Source organism: Procambarus clarkii, chromosome 52 (genome assembly GCF_040958095.1).
Source record: "Procambarus clarkii isolate CNS0578487 chromosome 52, FALCON_Pclarkii_2.0, whole genome shotgun sequence".
NCBI classification, from domain to species: domain Eukaryota; kingdom Metazoa; phylum Arthropoda; class Malacostraca; order Decapoda; family Cambaridae; genus Procambarus; species Procambarus clarkii.
Window position 1 is genome coordinate 6,330,144 of NC_091201.1, and position 17,349 is coordinate 6,347,492.

Consider the following 17,349-nt stretch of genomic DNA (forward strand, 5'->3'; position numbering starts at 1 on the left):
TGGTGGTGGTGGTGTGTACTGTGGTGGTGGTGGTGTCTACTGTGGTGGTGGTGTCTACTGTGGTGGTGGTGGTGTCTACTGTGGTGGTGGTGGTGTCTACTGTGGTGGTGGTGTCTACTGTGGTGGTGGTGTCTACTGTGGTGGTGGTGGTGGTGTCTACTGTGGTGGTGGTGTCTACTGTGGTGGTGGTGGTGGTGTCTACTGTGGTGGTGGTGTCTACTGTGGTGGTGGTGGTGTCTACTGTGGTGGTGGTGGTGTCTACTGTGGTGGTGGTGGTGTGTACTGTGGTGGTGGTGTTTTAAGAAAGATTTAAGAAAAACAAATGGAAGAGAAAGACACACAAGTGATTAGAACAAAAATCCAAAATAACTTTTCACGAATGCAAAAAACAAAATAAAACTCTCCAATAATACTGGACCTATACACACATTTGTTGGTTCATTCACAGAGGACGACAAATACATCTGAGTATTTGTCGCCTCCCAAAATACTCGCAAAAGAACAGTGCGAGGCTACCGTTGTTCAGTATTACTCAATGGCTTCTGTTCGTTAGGTAATTAAAGATCAGTCATCCTCCCTCTGGGAGCAATTTTGTTTTTGAACATTTTCAGAGCAATAACACCATGGTCATATTTCTCAAAAGCTCTCTCGAAATCCGTGTTACATCAGCGTTTTGCTGGTGATCCATGGCAGCAGCGACCGTGTTACAGTGGTCTAGTAACTGTGAGACACGAGCGCCATGCTGTGTACCCATGCTCAGAGCACGGCGCTGATTATGTAGATATTGACCCCAGGGGGTTTGTCATCTTACTTCTTAGCACACTCTTTCAAATGCGTTTTATTATGTATACTATTTATACTATCGATCAGTCATTTTTTGCGTCTACTTTATTATCTCCTTTGTGCAGTGGCGCGATCTTCACTATTGCAAATGTGTCGGAGACAAGAACGGCATCTAGGCTCGGAATGTGTCACTCAATGGTGGCAACTGTCGCAGAAACACCTTAGTCTTTGAATGAATCACGTGAGGGTAAACAGTTAATAAATTTGGCCACTAGGCCTAAAGATAATGATAATGTAGGCCTACTCACCATGTCTTCACCTCGACGTTTTCTCATTTAACGTCTTCTTTCTTCTTCGTGTCGGAGTGAGTGTCGGAGTGGGTGTCGGTGGGTGTGGTGGGTGAAGCCTTGGCCCCGGCGTGGTGCTGCTGTTGGTGGTGGTGCTGTTGGTGCTGCTGGTGGTGCTGTTGGTGCTGCTGGTGGAGCTGTTGGTGCTGCTGGTGGTGCTTCGCCTCCTTCAGCTTCTTCTCCTTCAGCGAGGGCTGCGGGTCACCAGGTACTGTTAGTATGGTGGTGGTGGTGGGGTACTGGGGGGTGGAACAGTGGCTTCTGTGTGAGGGGGGACACTGAGGGGTGGAACAGTGGCTGCTGTGTGAGGGGGGACACTGAGGGGTGGAACAGTGGCTGCTGTGTGAGGGGGGGGGGCACTGGGGGGGGGGTAGAACAGTGGCTGCTGTGTGAGGGGGGGCACTGGGGGGGGTGGAACAGTGGCTGCTGTGTGAGGGGGGACTATGGGGGGTGGAACAGTGGCTGTGTGAGGGGGGTGCACTGAGGGGTGGAACAGTGGCTGCTGTGTGAGGGGGGGACACTGAGGGGTGGAACAGTGGCTGCTGTGTGAGGGGGGGACACTGGGGGGGGGGTGGAACAGTGGCTGCTATGTGAGGGGGGGACACTGGGGGGTGGAACAGTGGCTGCTGTGTGAGGGGGGACACTGAGGGGTGGAACAGTGGCTGCTGTGTGAGGGGGGGGCACTGGGGGGGTGGAACAGTGGCTGCTGTGTGAGGGGGGACACGGGGGGTGGAACAGTGTCTGCTGTGTGAGGGGGGACACTGGGGGATGGTACAGTGGCTGCTGTGTGAGGGGGACTCTGGGGGGGGGGGTGGAACAGTGGCTGCTGTGTGAGGGGGGACACGGGAGGTGGAACAGTGTCTGCTGTGTGAGGGGGGACACTGGGGGTAGGAACAGTGGCTGCTGTGTGAGGGGGACTCTGGGGGGGGGGTGGAACAGTGGCTGCTGTGTGAGGGGGGACACGGGGGGTGGAACAGTGTCTGCTGTGTGAGGGGGGACACTGGGGGTTGGAACAGTGGCTGCTGTGTGAGGGGGGCACTGGGGGGGTGGAACAGTGGCTGCTGTGTGAGGGGGGGGGCACTGGGGGTGGAACAGTGGCTGCTGTGTGAGGGGGGGACACTGGGGGGGTGGAACAGTGGCTGCTGTGTGAGGGGGGACACTGGGGGATGGTACAGTGGCTGCTGTGTGAGGGGGACACTGGGGGATGGTACAGTGGCTGCTGTGTGAGGGGGGGACACTGGGGGGTGGAACAGTGGCTGCTGTGTGAGGGGGACACTGGGGGGTGGAACAGTGGCTGCTGTGTGAGGGGGGCACTGGGGGGTGGAACAGTGACTGCTGTGTGAGGGGGGCACTGGGGGTTGGAACAGTGGCTGCTGTGTGAGGGGGGGCACTGGGGGGGTGGAACAGTGGCTGCTGTGTGAGGGGGGGGCACTGGGGGTGGAACAGTGGCTGCTGTGTGAGGGGGGGACACTGGGGGGTGGAACAGTGGCTGCTGTGTGAGGGGGGGACACTGGGGGGGGGGTGGAACAGTGGCTGCTGTGTGAGGGGGGGACACTGGGGGGTGGAACAGTGACTGCTGTGTGAGGGGGGGATGGAACAGTGGCTGCTGTGTGTGAGGGGGACACTGGGGGGTGGAACAGTGGCTGCTGTGTGAGGGGGGGCACTGGGGGGTGGAACAGTGGCTGCTGTGTGAGGGGGGGGCACTGGGGGGTGGAACAGTGGCTGCTGTGTGAGGGGGGACACTGGGGGGTGGAACAGTGGCTGCTGTGTGAGGGGGGGGCACTGGGGGCTGGAACAGTGGCTGCTGTGTGAGGGGGGGCACTGGGGGGTGGAACAGTGGCTGCTGTGTGAGGGGGGGCACTGGGGGCTGGAACAGTGGCTGCTGTGTGAGGGGGGCACTGGGGGGTGGAACAGTGGCTGCTGTGTGAGGGGGGGCACGGGGGGGTGGAACAGTGGCTGCTGTGTGAGGGGGGGCACTGGGGGGGTGGAACAGTGGCTGCTGTGTGAGGGGGGGCACTGGGGGATGGTACAGTGACTGCTGTGTGAGGGGGGCACTGGGGGGTGGAACAGTGGCTGCTGTGTGAGGGGGGGGGCACGGGGGGGTGGAACAGTGGCTGCTGTGTGAGGGGGGGCACTGGGGGGTGGAACAGTGGCTGCTGTGTGAGGGGGGGCACTGGGGGATGGTACAGTGACTGCTGTGTGAGGGGGGCACTGGGGGGTGGAACAGTGGCTGCTGTGTGAGGGGGGGCACTGGGGGCTGGAACAGTGGCTGCTGTGTGAGGGGGGCACTGGGGGGTGGAACAGTGGCTGCTGTGTGAGGGGGGGGCACTGGGGGGGTGGAACAGTGGCTGCTGTGTGAGGGGGGGCACTGGGGGGGTGGAACAGTGGCTGCTGTGTGAGGGGGAGACACTGGGGGATGGTACAGTGACTGCTGTGTGAGGGGGACACTGGGGGGGGGGGGGTGGAACAGTGGCTGCTGTGTGAGGGGACCCTGGGGGATGGTACCGTGACTGCTGTGTGAGGGGGGGCACGGGGGGGTGGAACAGTGGCTGCTGTGTGAGGGGGGGCACGGGGGGGGTGGAACAGTGGCTGCTGTGTGAGGGGGGGGCACGGGGGGTGGAACAGTGGCTGCTGTGTGAGGGGGGACACTGGGGGGGGGTGGAACAGTGACTGCTGTGTGAGGGGGGACACTGGGGGGGGGGTGGAACAGTGACTGCTGTGTGAGGGGGGACACTGGGGGGGGGGGTGGAACAGTGACTGCTGTGTGAGGGGGGACACTGGGGGGGGTGGAACAGTGACTGCTGTGTGAGGGGGGACACTGGGGGGGGGGGGGTGGAACAGTGGCTGCTGTGTGAGGGGGGGGACACTAGTAGCATATATGACGGGTCAGCCCAAACCGACGGGTCTAGGCGGACCCGTCAGGGGGTTTCAAGGAAAATTTGTCTGAGTTTAAGATAGGCTAAGTTGTCAGGGGTTTCCAGGCTACATTGTCTCAGCTTTTCACTTGCCGCTAAGATGCCCAACCACTTGGGCTGGACGGTAGAGCGGCGGTCTCGTTTCATGCAGGTCGGCGTTCAATCCCCGATCGTCCACAAGTGGTTGGGCACCATTCCTTTCCTTCGTCCCATCCCAAATCCTTATCCTGGCCCCTTCTCAGTGCTACAAAGTCGTAATGGCTTTGTGCTTCCCCCTGATACTTCCCTTCCCTTGGCGCTAAGATGCCACCCATTTAAGACTGATTTTTTTCAGATAATAAGTTTATTAGTTTGTTAAGGATTTCTTATAAGGGAAATTCAGAGCCAAAGTCGCCCTTGAGGCGTTCCTATCGAAACGCTACGGTTAAACAGATATTTTAAATGATATGATACAGTCATATTTCAGACGTATTAAGAAATGAAAATAAAGTTACGGAGCTCCAGTTCTTGTCCCCGTCTTGGTAGTGTCTCCTATCTTCGTAAATAACCAATCGATTCCCTTGAAAATTATTAGCCTTGTATTTCGGACGTAGTAAATAAGATCAAAGCCGTAACAGAGCTCTGGCTCTTGTCCCCCGCCTTAGATCACTCGTACTACTTCTGTAGTATCTATCCAAATCCCCGGAAATGTAAAACTGCTTTATTTTAGAAATAGTAAAATACAACAATCTAGTTACCGAGTTGCAGCTCCCGTCCCCCGCCTTAGTTCATTCGTACAACTCCGTTATTATCTGATAAATTTCCTCAAGATATAAGACCGCTACATTTCGTACGTAGTAAAATAGTTCAAAACAATTACCGCGCCCATATCTTCTCTTACCCCCAGCTCCCCATCTACCCCCCCTCACCCCTATATCTCCCCCCCTCCACGTCTTACTCCTTCCATACATTTATCCCTTCATTTTACCCCTACCCCGCACCGTCGTCTCTCCTATCTCCCTCACCCCTTACCTACCCCCCTCCCTTACCTTCCCGACTCCCCCCCACACCCTTATCTCCCCCTCCCTCACCTCTTTCTCTCCCACATCTCACCCATTCCTCTACTCCCCCTTCCCCAGATTCATTCACAACTCTGCACCTTCAAGAACTTGAAATACAACAATTACTAATAATCTTACTGTATTTTTGTGTTCTTCACTTTCTCTTTCATGTTCTCTACAAATTCCCCTCATGATGCTTTAAATAAGTTACTTTAAATAAGTTAGGTTATGTAAGGGCAGGTAAGTTATATTAGGTAGGGTAGGTTATGTAAGTTATATTAGGTAAGAGAGGTTAGGTAGGTGAGGGGTAGATAAGTTATGTTATGTTATGCAAGTTAAGTTAGCAAGTTATGTAAGTTGGTCAAGTTAGGATGGGTAAGTTACAGCAGGTAGGGTAGGTTTTGTAAGTTACAGAGGCAGGTAGGGTAGGTTTTCTGAGTTACAGCAGGTAGAAGAGGATAGGTAGGTTGGGTAAGTTATGTCAGCTAAGTTATTAAGATATGTAAGTTACATCATGTAGAAGAGGATGGGCAAGTTATGTCGGGTGGGTTATGTTATGTAAGTTAGGTCAGGTCAGGATAGGTAAGTTATATTAGGTAGGTTATGTAAGTTACATCAGGTAGGTAAGGATGGATAAGTTTAGCTAGGTAAGTTACATTATAAAATATATCTTCAGTAAAAGCTTGTCTTGCTAATAAATAATATATATATATATATATATATATATATATATATATATATATATATATATATATATATATATGTATATATATATATATATATATATATATATATATATATATATATATATATATATATATATATATATATATATATATCTGACGGAGAAAAACTAGTGCATATTAGATGTAACGTAAATAAATGAGAAATGATAGATATGTTACGAAAGTTGTAAATGTTCACTTTTTGTAATAATATTTAAATGCGGTTTTGTGTCTATATTACGATGCATCTTAATAAGTTTAACATAAAGTATACTTACATATGACTTGAAAAAGTTACTCTTGACTAATGAAAGTGCAATTTTATTTAAGATTTGTTAAGAAATTATAACTTTAAGATGTTGGAAATAAAGACATACCATCCTGGAAAGTAACATTCTTACGTCAATAAACCATAGAGTCTCTTTAATGCTTGAAGAGTATTCTTAATGATTCCGAGATTTTGGGATGCTCCCGGACTCAGGTTCGAATCCTCGTCACGGCCCTTGTGGATTTGTTCATTCCGAAATTAACTTTGATGATTCTGAGAATAACTTTTGATGGAAATAATAGTATTTTCAAGTCTTTGAGGGTGTCACTGGAGAATACAGATGACATGATAGAAACATTTGATGCGCCGAGATGTCTCGGGGAGTAACTTTAGTTTAGAAAATATTATGAAGAAATTACCTTTGACTATTTTTCGTACTTAACGACCCATTATAGTAGTTAAGAAAGTGTTGAAAGATGATGAACATGACTATTTTCCAGTTGAAAGAAGTGTTACTTTAGTTAAGAAACGAGAAAAAAAGAATGTCTTTGTAAGCTTGTAACTGTATAAAGAGTAATACTAGTTAAGAACAGTGTTGGTAAGAAATAATAAGTCGTTAAACAGAAATATATTAACAAAGTCGTTTGAAAAACAAACCTCAGTGAATGACTAAATAAATACTTTGTAGTAACTTGTTAACAATCAGTAATGCAGTTGATAATACATAACAACGAACTACATACTGAGGAGCCGGTCGGCCGAGCGGACAGCACTGTGGACTTGTGATCCTGTGGTCCCGGGTTCGATCCCGGACGCCGGCGAGAAACAAAGGGCAGTTTCTTTCACCCTATGCCCCCGTTACCTAGCAGTAAAATAGGTACCTGGGTGTTAGTCAGCTGTCACGGGCTGCTTCCAGGGGGTGGAGGCCTGGTCGAGGACCGGGCCGCGGGGACACTAAAGCCCCGAAATTATCTCAAGATAACCTCAAGATACTGAACGACAGAAATAATCGTACATGTTATTTAAAAGAACGAGAAGAACGAGAGAGCATGCAAGAGAATGCGATAAACGCAGTGAACATATGGAGAACACGTCAGAACAGGTAGAGGATGGATTGTTGTAGGGAAATTGTAAGAAAGGGATGAAAGGAGAGACCGTTAAGACATGTAAAGGATTGAGGGAGCAGTAAGGAGGAAGAAGAACCAGTAAGAAGTAGTAAGAAGAACTACACTACACTACTTACAATTTTATTAAGAAGACCCAACGAGACCAGGGGAGGACATGTTAAGGATGGAGACGTTGTGTATTTACATATGAGTAATGACAAAGTATGATAAGACACATGATAAGAGCTGTTTAACTCTCATGGAACATACAAAGAAACAGAAAACATGTAAGAGAATGTGATGAACGCTGAGAATATGCGGGGAATATGAATTGAACTTGTAGAGAACATGAAAACATAAAAAAGTAGAGTATATGGAGAATGAATAATGAACTTGTGAAGAACATTCTGAGAACATTGTGAGAACATGACAAAGAACACATTAGAACATAACAAAGAACACAGAACATGAAGAGGAATGCGAAGAACATGCAGAAACAGGGGGAACATATGAATTGAACTTGCAGAGAATAGGATGAGAACATGAATAATGTATAACAAGTTGTATATAGAACATGCTGTGAACATTTTCAGAACATGGAGAACACGGAGAAACGGGTGAAAACATGGAATGGACATTTGGGAAGCTCTTTTACGAACACGGGCGAACGTCCAGATGCGGTAAGATTATTGTTAATAGTTGTATTTCAAATTCTTGAAGGTGCAGAGTTGTGAATGATTCTGGGGAAGGGGGCGTTGAGGAATGGGTGAGATGCGAGGGAGTAGGGAAGAGGGGGAGATAAGAGCGTGGGGAGGTAGGGAGGTAGGGGAGAGGAAGGTAAGGGGTGAGGGAGATAAGAGAGGGGACGGGGGGGGGGGGAGTATGGAAGGAACGAGGGAGGTATGGAAGAAGTCAGGTGTGGGGAGGGGAGATATGGTGGGGGAGGGAGGGGAGATATGGTAGGTAGGGGGAGGGAGGGGAGATATGGTGGGGGGAGGGAGGGGAGATATGGTGGGTAGGGGGAGGGAGGGGAGATATGGTGGGTAGGGGGAGGGAGGGGAGATATGGTGGGGGAGGGGGGGGGGGAGATAAGGTGTGACATGACCGTGAGATAATGACCTGGTGGTGGTAATTACAGAGGTGAGTTGAGGGTATTGTTAGACTCGTGTTTACTGTGATAAGGTCAAGGTTAAGAGCGGGTCTGATGTTCTGGAATAACTAACTTTGATGAAGACTGAACTAAGCCGGAGGACAGGAGTTGGAGCTCGGCAATTGTTTTGATCTATTTTTATTATGCTCGAAATGTAGCGGTTTTAAATTTGAGGGAAATTGGACTAATAGCAGCAAAGTTGTACAAATGATCTAAAGCGGGGACAAGAGCCGGAGCTCGGTAACTAAATCGTTGTTTTTTTACTGTGGCATAAATATAGCCGTTTTAAATTTTAGTGGAATATATCGGTTAGAATCGAAGATACGGGAGGTTACTAAGGCGGGAACAAGAGCTGGAACTCAGTAACTTAATTGTTGTATTTTACTATGTATAAAATACATATGTTTTAAATCTCGAGGAAATTGATCGGATAATAGCGGAGTTGTAGGAATGAACTAAGGCGGGGGACAAGAGCCGGAGCTAGTTTTTTATTTTGATTTATTTTATAGCGTCTTTAACAATAGCGTCTTTAACAATAGCGTCTTTAATTTGTTAAATTCTTTAACAAATACAGCGGGGATAAATTTTTTGATGAATTGGATTGATACTAACGAGGATAGGAGAGGTAACTAAGGCGGAGGCCAGGAGCTGGAGCTTGATTGTCTTGATTTGATTTACTGAATCAGAAGTACAATCAAGCTCCAGTTTAAGTCTTAGTGAAATTGATCAGTTAATTTTGGAGTTATACAAATGAATTATGTCGGAGGCCGGGAGCTGGAACTTGGTAACTATATTCTTTTCTTAATACGTCTGATATATGACGAAAATTGGGCTATTAGTAGTAAAACTACACTTATAAATGTATAGAGCCGGGCCCAAGAGCTAAATTCTGATAAAGTTTTTTAAAATATCTGCTTAAGTCCGTAGAATTTATTTTTTCCATAAGAATTCTATAAGAAAGCAGAGACGACTTTGGCCCTGAATTTCCCTTATAAGAAACCCTTAACAAACTCTTAATGAACTTTAAAATATCGGCTTATGACCGTAGAGTTTTAATAAGAACGTCGATACTACTTTTCCTCTGAACTTCCCTAATAACATTTCTTTAACAAACTCCTAATAAAACTATTCTCTGAACATTGAAACATTACCATAAAACTAGACTCTTAAAAAATTTGACCCGAAAACAGGATGTTGTGTGATGGGACACTAGGTGAACAGTGGCATCAGGTGTAAGGTAACACATCCAAACTACAGCCCTATCTCCTTAATTAACAATTGTGCGGTAGTTACTGGTGCTTAGGCCTATCTGATCCAACTATTATAGTGACTAACACTTAATGTAGACGAGCAACACACAAAATAATTCTGCACATTCAGTATACCACAACATAATGAAGTGTTTGTAGTGTAAACCGTAAAGTATACTCACAGGAATCCCGCCGAAGCCGTAAACTGTTGAAGAAAACCAAACATTAGTTGGTGGGATATTATACAATATTTCAAGGGTGGAACCCGGCGGTGCCCGGGTCTCTCACTCTCTTTGCCCTGGTCGACGTTGTGTTTCTACAGGCTTATCCTTTCTCTCTGTATCTGCAAGTCTGTATGTCTATACATGTCTGTATGTGTCTAACTATATGTCTGGATGTATGTATGTATGTATGTACGTTTGGATGTCTGTCTCTGTTTTATCTACGCTTCTCTCTCTCTCTCTCTCTCTCACTCTCTCTCTCTCTCTCTCTCTCTCTCTCTCTCTCTCTCTCTCTCTCTCTCTCTCTCTCTCCCTCCCCCCCTCTCTCTCTCTTTTATTTATTTATTATTTATTTTCAAAATGTTTAGCTGGGTGTAGCCGTCGGGCAGTGCCAAAAATTGTCGTGGTCGTCCGAATGTGAACCCGATACGCACTTTTCTCCTCAATTTTACCAACACAAACCTGATTATGTTCGTCCCGTACCTCAGACCATTCACCCTGCACCCCCGTCATCATCCGCCCCATTTCCCTCATCTCCCCTCGACCCCTCCCCTTTAATCCCTACCCTATCCCAGCCGTTGTTCCCTCTTTCCCATCTCCGGGTGGTCCCGGGTTCGATCCCAGACGCCGGCGAGAAACAATGGGCAGTTTCTTTCACCCTATGCCCCTGTTACCTAGCAGTAAAATAGGTACCTGGGTGTTAGTCAGCTGTCACGGGCTGCTTCCTGGGGGTGGAGGCCTGGTCGAGGACCGGGCCGCGGGGACACTAAAGCCCCGAAATCATCTCAAGATAACCTCAAGATAGATCTCTCAGAAAATTTACTGTTAAGAAGCACGAAAACAACCGTATCGGCCCTTTAGAAAATATCTTATTACGATAGCTTAAAGCCACAGAAACCACACACATATTTTCAGAGCATCCTCCTAAAATGTGAGTACTTCTAGTAAATATTTGGTGAAAAGTACCCAAATGTAGTGATGGACCACTAGAAAGTACAATATGTTGTGATGGACCACAAAAAATACCAATATATTGTGATGCACCACCAGAAAGTACCTATATGTAGTAATGGGCCACCAGAAAGTACCAATATATAGTGATGGACCACCAGAAAGTACCTATATGTAGTGAAGGACCACCAGAAAGTACCAATATGTAGTGATGGACCACCAGAAAGTACCAATATGTTGTGATGGACCACCAGAAAGTACCAATATGTAGTGATGGACCACCAGAAAGTACAATATGTAGTGATGGCCCACCAGAAAGTACCAATATGAAGCGATGGACCACCAGAATGAACTAATATGTAGTGATGGACCACCAGAAAGACCCAATATATATAGTGATGGACCACCAGAAAGTACCAATATGTAGTGATGGACCACCAGAAAGTACCAATATGTAATGATGGAGCACCTGAAAGTTCCAATATATAGTGATAGAACACCAGAAAGTACCCATATATAGTGATAGACCACCACAAAGTACCCTATATATATATAGTGATGGACCACCACAAAGTACTAATATGAAGTGATGGGCTACCAGAAAGTACCAATATATAATGATGGACCACCAGAAAGTACCCATATATAGTGATGGACTACCACAAAGTACCCTATATATAGTGATGGACCAACACAAAGTACCCACATATATATAGTGATGGACCACCAGAAAGTATCAATATACCTGCTTGATGGTGTTCTGGGAATTCTTCTACTCCACAAGCCCGGCTCGAGGCCAAACTTGACTTGTTTTGTCCACCAGGCTGTTGCTTGGAGCGGCCCGCAGGCCCACATACCCACCACAGCTCGGTTGGTCTGGCACTCGAAGAAAACAATCTAGTTTTCTCTTGAAGATGTTCCACGGTTGTTCCGGCAATATTTCTTATGCTCGCTGGGAGGGTGTTGAACAACCGCGGACCTCTGATGTTTATACAGTGTTCTCTGATTGTGCCTTTAGCACCTCTGCTCTTCACTGGTTCTATTCTGCATTTTCTTCCATATCGTTCACTCCAGTACGTTGTTATTTTACTGTGTAGATTTGGGACCTGGCTCTGCAGTATTTTCCATGTGTATATTATTTGGTATCTCTCTCGTCTCCTTTCTAGAGAGTACATTTGTTGAGCTTTGAGACGATCCCAATAATTTAGGTGCTTTATCGCGTCTATGCGTGCCGTATATGTTCTCTGTATTCCCTCTATTTCAGCAATCTCTCCTGCTCTGAAGGGGGAAGTGAGTACTGAGCAGTACTCAACACGGGACAACACAAGTGATTTGAAGAGTACAACCACTGTGATGGGATCTCTGGACTTGAAAGTTCTCGTAATCCATCCTATCATTTTTCTGGCTGACGCAATATTTGCTTGGTTATGCTTCCTAAACGATAGGTCGTCAAACATCAGTATTCCCAAATCCTTGACATGCTGTTTTCCTACTATGGGAAGATTCGATTGTGTTTTGTACCCTGTATTATGTTTCAGATCCTCATTTTTACCGTACCTGAGTACCTGAAATTTATCCCCATTAAACATCATGTTATTTTCTGCTGCCCAATCGAAAACTTTGTTAATGCCTGTAGTTTTTCAATGTCTTCAGCAGAGGTAATTTTCTTGCCGATTTTTGTACCATCTACAAAGGATGACACGAAGCTGTGACTTGTATTTTTGCTTATATCTGATATGAGAATAAGGAACAGCAGTGGTGCAAGGACTGTACCATGAGGTACAGAGCTTTTAACTGTGATTGGACTCGATTTTACTTGATTGACTGTTACTCTTGGTGTTCTGTTCGACAGGAAATTGGGTTCTACTTTACCAGTTATACCCATTGACCTCCTTTTGTGTGCAATCACTCCATGGTCACATCTGTCGAATGCCTTTGCAAAATCTGTGTATACCACATCTGCATTCTGCAGGCGATGAGTCACAATAACGTGGCTAAAGTATGTTGACCAGACCACACACTAGAAGGTGAAGGGACGACGACGTTTCAGTCCGTCCTGGACCATTCTCAAGTCGATTGTGAGAACTCACAATAGACTCTAGAATGGTCCAGGACGGACCGAAACGTCGTCGTCCCTTCACCTTCTAGTTTGTAGTCTGGTCAACATCTGCATTCTGTTTTTCTTCTAATGCCTCAGTAATTTTGTCATAATGGTCAAGTAGCTGTGAGAGGCATGATCTTCCTGCTCTAAATCCATGTTGGCCTGGGTTGTGGAGATCATTGGTTTCCATGAATCTAGTGACCTGACTCCTGATCACTCTCTCAAATACTTTTATTATATGGGACGTTAGTGCAACTGGTCTATAATTCTTTGCCATTGCTTTGCTCCCTCCCTTGTGTAGAGGGGCTATGTCTGCTACTTTAAGTGCATCTGGTATCTCCCCAGTGTCCAAGCTCTTCCTCCACACTATACTGAGTGCCTGTGCTACCAGCACTTTGCATTTCTTTATAAATATTGAATTCCATGAATCTGGACCCGGGGCTGAGTGCATGGGCATATTGTCAATTTCTCTTTCAAAACTTCCACGCTCGTGTTGATATCAGTTATATTTACAGGTGTCTGGATATCACTCATAAAGAAATTGTCCGAATCTTCCACTTTCATGCTGTGTATCGGAGTGCTAAACATGTCCTCATACTGATTTTTTAGGATTTCACTAATTTCTTTATCATCCTCAGTGTATAAACCTTCACTAATACGAATAGGTCCAATACTGGCAGTCGTTTTCGCTTTTGATTTATCATATGTGAAGAAATATTTTGGGTTTTTCTTTATTTCTTGAATTGCTTTCTGTTCTAGTTGCCTTTCTTCAGTCTGATAGGAATGCTTCAGTCTCTGTTCGATTTCTTCAATCTCCCTGTTTAAATTATTTCTTCTTTGTATGGAGAGTCGTGTCTGCTTAAGCATTTTCTTTAATTTCTTCCTTCTTTTGTAATGTCGTCTGCGTTTTCTTTGTACATTGGACCTCTTTCTGGCTTTCCTCAAAGGAACATGTTTCAGACAGACTTCATATGCTTCAGAAGTCAGTTTTTCTATTCCTTGTGTAGGATTTTTATTTCTTAGAACATTTTCCCATTGAATGTTTGTAAGTTCCCTGTTTATTTTCTCCCAGTCTATCCTTTTATTATTAAAGTTGAATTTATTGAATAACCCTTCTCGCTTGTTGTTTCTCTTAGGCCTACTACCGTTATTAATGTTAGTTTGCACTTCAATGAGCTTGTGGTCCGAGTACGTAGTGTCGAAGACAGTAATGTCTCTGATTAGCTCCTCATTGTTCGTGAATATCAGGTCCAGCGTGTTTTCGTTCCTAGTTGGTTCTGTAATCTACTGACTGAGCGAGAATTTGTCACAGAATCTCAGTAGTTTTCTGACCTGTGGTTGGTTATTTCCAGGTTGATTTCCTGCTATAATGTTATTGTTTATTATTCTCCATTTCAAACTGGGTAGATTGAAGTCTCCGAGGAAGATATTTGGTACTGGGTTTGCTAGGTTATCAAGGATATTCTCTATTTTGTGGATCTGTTCAGTGAATTCCTCAACTGTTGCATCTGGCGGTTTGTATATTAAAATAATAAGTAGATTCATATTTTCTACCTTGATTCCAAGTACCTCTACCACCTCATTAGACGAGTTGAGGAGCTCTGTGCATGCCAACTCCTCTTTAATATACAGACTTACTCCTCCACTTGACCTAATTACTCTGTCACATCTATATAGATTATAATTCGGAATCCAGATTTCACTATCCATGTGGTCTTTTGTGTGGGTTTCTGTAAATGCACCAAATATTGAGTTCGATTCTATTAGGAGTCCATTTATGAACTTAACTTTATTTCTTGATTTTGGTTTCAAGTCTTGTATGTTTGTAAATATGAATGACTTCCCACATTGTGTGTCACTTCTGGTGGGCTTTGGTAGTTCTCCCCCCCCCCCTCCCCCCACTCTACCCAGGTCCAGGGTGTGTTGTTTTGGAAGTGGTTCGTCCAGTTTTGGTAGTAGGACGGGTGTTGTGTGGTGTAGTACCTGTGTGCTTGCTGATAATTTGTATTCCAGTCTTGTGGGTATCTCCCTTCCCCTCTGTAATCCTGTAGTGGTTCCATCTGACTGTTCCCCTAAATTATATTTACTACTCTGTTTCTGCCTTCCTCTAAAAAATTTCCAGTAGTGTCATACTGATCTTCCCGTCTATAACGCTGTGTACCTCTCACGTGGAATTCCGGACGCTGAAGATTGTAGCATTTTTTGTCCCTAATTGAAAATTGACATAATTTAGGGTGGAAGTATCTACACCCTGTTCCAAAACGGCATGTACCCCTCTCCAACATGTTCCTGCATTTTCGAGGATGCAGAAAATTGCATTTTGCTCCTAATTTGCCATATCTGCATATTAATTGAGCAGATTTGCAAATACTTTCAGTTTTTGCGTTTATCAAGGTATTTATACCTGTGTCTGTCTTGTCTACCTCTTTATTAGAGCCATCTCCGTCTTTCGTCCCAATTCCTTCATTTATGCACTCTGTCTCACTGTTGCTCTCATCGTTTATATTACCTGGCTCTGCAATATTGCTGTTATTTTGTACCACAATACCCTCTTCCTCCACACTACTGCTGCGGTTCTCTAAACTATGTAGATATGTAAATATGTATTTATGGACCACCAGAAAGTACCAATATGTGGTGATGGACCACCAGAAAATGCCAATATGTAGTGATGGACCACCAGAAAGTACCAATGTGTAGTGATGGACCAGCAGAAAATGCCAATATGTAGTGATGGACCACCAGAAAGTACCAATATATAGTGATGGACCACCAGAAAGTACCCATATAGAGTGATGGACCATCAGAAAGTACCAACATGTAGTGATGGACCACCAGAAAGTACCAATATATAGTGATGGACCACCAGAAAGTACCAATATGTGGTGATGGACAACTAGGAAGTACGAATATGTAATGATGGACTACTAGAAAGTACTAATATGTAGTGATGGACCACCAGAAAATGCCAATAAGTAGTGATGGACCACCAGAAAGTACCAATGTGTAGTGATGGACCAGCAGAAAGTACTAATATGTAGTGATGGACCACCAGAAAGTACCAACATGTAGTGATGGACCACCAGAAAGTACCAATATATAGTGATGGACCACCAGAAAGTACCAATATGTGGTGATGGACAACTAGGAAGTACGAATATGTAGTGATGGACCACCAGAAAGTACCAATATATAGTGATGGACTACCAGAAAGTACCAATGTGTAGTGATGGACCACCAGAAAGAACCAATTTGTAGTGATGGACCAGCAGAAAGTACCAATATGTAGTGATGGACCACCAGAAAATACCAATATATAGTGATGGACCACCAGAAAATACCAATATATATATAGTGATGGACCACCAGAAAGTACTAATATGTAGTGATGGACCACCAGAAAGTACCAATATGTAGTGATGGACCACCAGGAAGTACTAATATGTAGTGATGAACCACCAGAAAGTGCCAATATGTAGTGATGGACCACCAGTAAGTACCAATATATAATGATGGACCACCAGAAAGTACCAATATGTAGGGTACTTTTATAGTTGTATTTCTTTCATTAACTTTCGACTAAATAAATTTTTTTTTTAAATTTTGCCCCGAGGGGCGAGTTTATTGGGCAGCGCCACTCATCTTGTGAGTGAACATACCGCCATAGCAGAATGTACAACACTCCCCAATAGGAAGAAAACCCGCTGGGTTGTTCATCCTGTCACTTGTACCCAGACACAGCTGGGACTTGCTTAACTGTCTCAAGTGAACAGCTCCTCAAACAAGAAGATTAACATTTATCAACCCTTAAAAGCTTACGTTATCTTGCGGGTGCAAAATGGGGAAATCTTTTAAGAACAGTATCAATATTTGACAAATAGTGTTTTCCTAACTCAAACAATGTGGGGTTTATTATTCTACAGTTATTCCTAATGTCTCTCAGGTGTTCACATTCACGTAGATAGTGGTCAAGGCGGTGTCCATCACTCTCACCACAGATTCTGCAACTTCGCTGATCAACTGTTGTTTCCATTCCAAATCTCCATGGATATTTGTATCCAAGACGGATTCTCGCTATTACAGATTCTCTCACTCGTCGTCCTCCTCTTCGGCCATACTGATTGGGATTGCCAGCTGCAACCATGTTGTACCATCGTACAGATTCACTGGTTTGTGCTTCTATCCTCCTTTCCTCAGTTACCTTGTCACGGTGATGTTGCCTGATAATACCTCTAATTTGTAGTTGAGTCTTGGGTATGAAGTATTCAATATGGTCTCCTTCAGCGCCTTCAGCAGCCAGCACATCTGCTCGTTCATTCCCACATATTCCAACATGGGAGGGGATCCACAGAAACTTGATGACTCTTCCCTGATTGGTAAGTACTCTCACAGCTCTCTTGATTTCAGCGACTATTGCAAGATTTTCTGCCTGATTTTTACTTAGGCTTTGCAGTGCTGCTTTTGAATCGGTGCAAATCACTGCACCATTAGT

The 17,349-nt window shown here is 45.3% G+C and overlaps 1 protein-coding gene across 2 annotated transcripts in view; it reads right to left on the bottom strand.

Moving 5' to 3' along the window:
- Nucleotides 1–17,349, bottom strand: part of LOC123763692 (ell-associated factor Eaf-like) — a 57,044-nt gene that overhangs the window by 15,347 nt on the left and 24,348 nt on the right. For both annotated transcript variants that reach the window (XR_011222697.1, XM_069304288.1), the window contains exons 3-4: nucleotides 9,767–9,789; nucleotides 1,092–1,324 (exon numbers count right to left, since the gene is read on the bottom strand). Coding sequence is in view for 1 of the 2 variants with exons in the window: in XM_069304288.1 (XP_069160389.1) it covers nucleotides 1,115–1,324; nucleotides 9,767–9,789 (233 nt within the window). In the remaining variant the exon portion in view is untranslated. The remainder of the gene's footprint in view (nucleotides 1–1,091; nucleotides 1,325–9,766; nucleotides 9,790–17,349) is intronic.